Raw genomic sequence first — 2500 nt, forward strand, 5'->3', positions numbered from 1 at the left:
GTGTATATAGGTGTGTGTGTGTGTGTGTATGGGTGCGTATGTGTGTGTGTGTGTGTGTGTATGTGTGTGTGTGTGTGTAAGCGCTTTCAGATAACCTCCGGAGTATATGCGGAGGTTTGTCAAACGGAGGTCCTACCCTCGGATGATTCAGATATGATGCTAACCTGCGGACCTTATACTGACCTTTATAATGGACCTATGTGTGTGAACGACATACACGCACATTACAGAATCTCCGTGTGGTTGTCGAGTGAGGGGTGGGGGCTTGTAGAGTTCACAAGAGGCGACATATGACGCAGAATATATGCGGCCACTGCCTGTCACAGCTGCTGTTTGTTAACAAAGTGTATGCATTATGTAGGCTAAAAAAGAAAAATCTATTGTGCGTAGGCTAAAACTTGAAGTAGTCACGTAAGTGCGCACTTGAAATTGACCTACAGTATTTGTATGTGTGCTTCGAATAAACACATTTATCTGTTTTCAACGTTATGTAGCAGAATAACCCCAAATCTGGTTTGCGTTGGAGAGAGAGAGCATGCACAAACTTTATGGTACCAGCCAATTCAGTAGGCTAACTCAAGACTTCAAGGCCATCATATAGGCTACAACGTTTTTAAGAAACAAACAAAATACTAACATAACATTGAAGTGGTTCATTTTTTCATGGTTTATTTTTTTCCAAAAGCATCCCCTCCCCATGTGTCTATTGCATTTTACGTAGGAGTTTGGAACAAAGTTGGGTTTTCTTCGCTTTCATTTTCTAGGCATATTTATGCTCAACAAATATCAGCAGGAGGTCATGAGAAGGCTATCAATGAACAGAAAACCGAATCGCGTTGGCTAACAATTTATTAAATACTCCTGTTATTGTCGCCAACGACGCCGCTGTAGGCTAATGCCTTTTTCAGTGCCTTCTGCTTATGATGATTCAGTCTTCAGAATTAGTTTGATCTGCCATGCAGTTGTAGGCTACAACGGTCTCTTTGCTGTTCCCTTTAATGTGTTCTATCACAACACTGTCTGCCCTCATGGACAGTAGCCCCTGATGTCTGCATCTTTCCAGGTCGGAGATTTTCTGGACAGCATTATGCCACTCCATCATAACACTGGCATTTAAGCCAGATCTAACCACATGGACGCATCTAAAGAAACGCCACCAACACGCCACTCACTAGGTGTGAATTTTAACCGCATGTTCTACGCTTCGCTCAGACACAGCACATTTACATAATGTCCAGAGGAAATACTAGGGGAGAGTAGAACAACGGGCCAAATTCGACTTCCATATGACCGGGTTATGTCGCTCAGGATATACGGCCCCACCGCTTAACATCCGTAGAACCTCCGGCTACCTACATGATGTCCGAAAGCGCTTTGTGTGTGTGTGTGTGTGCATGTCAGAGGAGAGGTGAAGCTCACACCTGTTGCTCAGCCCCTTGGCCTCGATGCCTATGAAGACCTCAGAGCCGATTTCTGACGTGTCGATCACATAGGGAGCGTCTTTGGCATACAGGAACTTGGAGTTCTAAGGGGCACAGTGAATCACACTTTACACTTTATAGAGCAGTGAATCATACTTAAACAGCTTGTTCATATTGTTTGGAATGAATGCAAATCAGTTGAGACACACACACACAAGCTCATGAGGCCTTGTGTGAATCGACCGAAATCTACTGCAACTTAATGTTAATGAGAATTAATAGGATTTAAAGCAATCCAATGCAGTATGAGGTTGTTTTTTTAAAGCAATCTGTCGTAAATACTACTCTATTTTTTTATTTTACACAATTTTATACCACTCTTACGCTATACTCATCCCACAAGGTCATATTACACAATGTTAATTTACCATCTGACTCTGAAGGTGTTACAATTAAGGTAAAACCATAGGATGCCGTTTAAATTGGCGTGAGTTTGGTTCTACCCACTGTGAAAACGTTCATAGGATGCCCTTTAAAACGCCAGAATTTCCACCACTGTGAAAACATTCATAGATGCCCTTTTTAAAACGCCAGAATTCGGTCTACCCACTGTGAAAACATTCATAGGATGCCCTTTAAAACGCTGTGAATTCGGTCTACCCACTGTGAAAACTACATTCATAGGAAGCCCTTTAACCCTTAGAACCCTAAGCTGTTTTTAGGGCATTTTTACTACCTTATTCATAAGGATTTATTCTGGTCATTGTAAGTGCCATACACATATTATATATTGTTTTTTTTAGCAGAGTCTAGGTATCCAGATCTAATACATTTCATGTATTAGTACTAGCATTGATTTTATTTAGATTTTAAAGAATTAAAATAAAAAGCGACACCCTTATATTTTGACTTCTTATGTATCTCACCACAGCAAAGCTCATAGCTCTATGTTTCATGTGTGTAGGGCAGATCGTTCAAATCTGGCAATATAATTCGCTATGTTGGATGGATAATTTGGGCCGAGCAATTTAATTTAGTGATGAAAACGACCTTCTGCGCTCCATATCTGTGACACGAAC

General features: G+C 41.1%; 1 protein-coding gene across 1 annotated transcript in view; it reads right to left on the minus strand.

Moving 5' to 3' along the window:
• The window catches only part of tectb (tectorin beta), a 12981-nt gene that overhangs the window by 5591 nt on the left and 4890 nt on the right, over nt 1–2500 (minus strand). Inside the window, exon 6 of the mRNA XM_048267353.1 lies at nt 1422–1525. Within this exon, the coding sequence (XP_048123310.1) occupies nt 1422–1525 (104 nt within the window). The remainder of the gene's footprint in view (nt 1–1421; nt 1526–2500) is intronic.

The sequence above is a fragment of the Alosa alosa genome, chromosome 17 (assembly GCF_017589495.1).
Source record: "Alosa alosa isolate M-15738 ecotype Scorff River chromosome 17, AALO_Geno_1.1, whole genome shotgun sequence".
In the NCBI taxonomy this organism is placed as follows: domain Eukaryota; kingdom Metazoa; phylum Chordata; class Actinopteri; order Clupeiformes; family Clupeidae; genus Alosa; species Alosa alosa.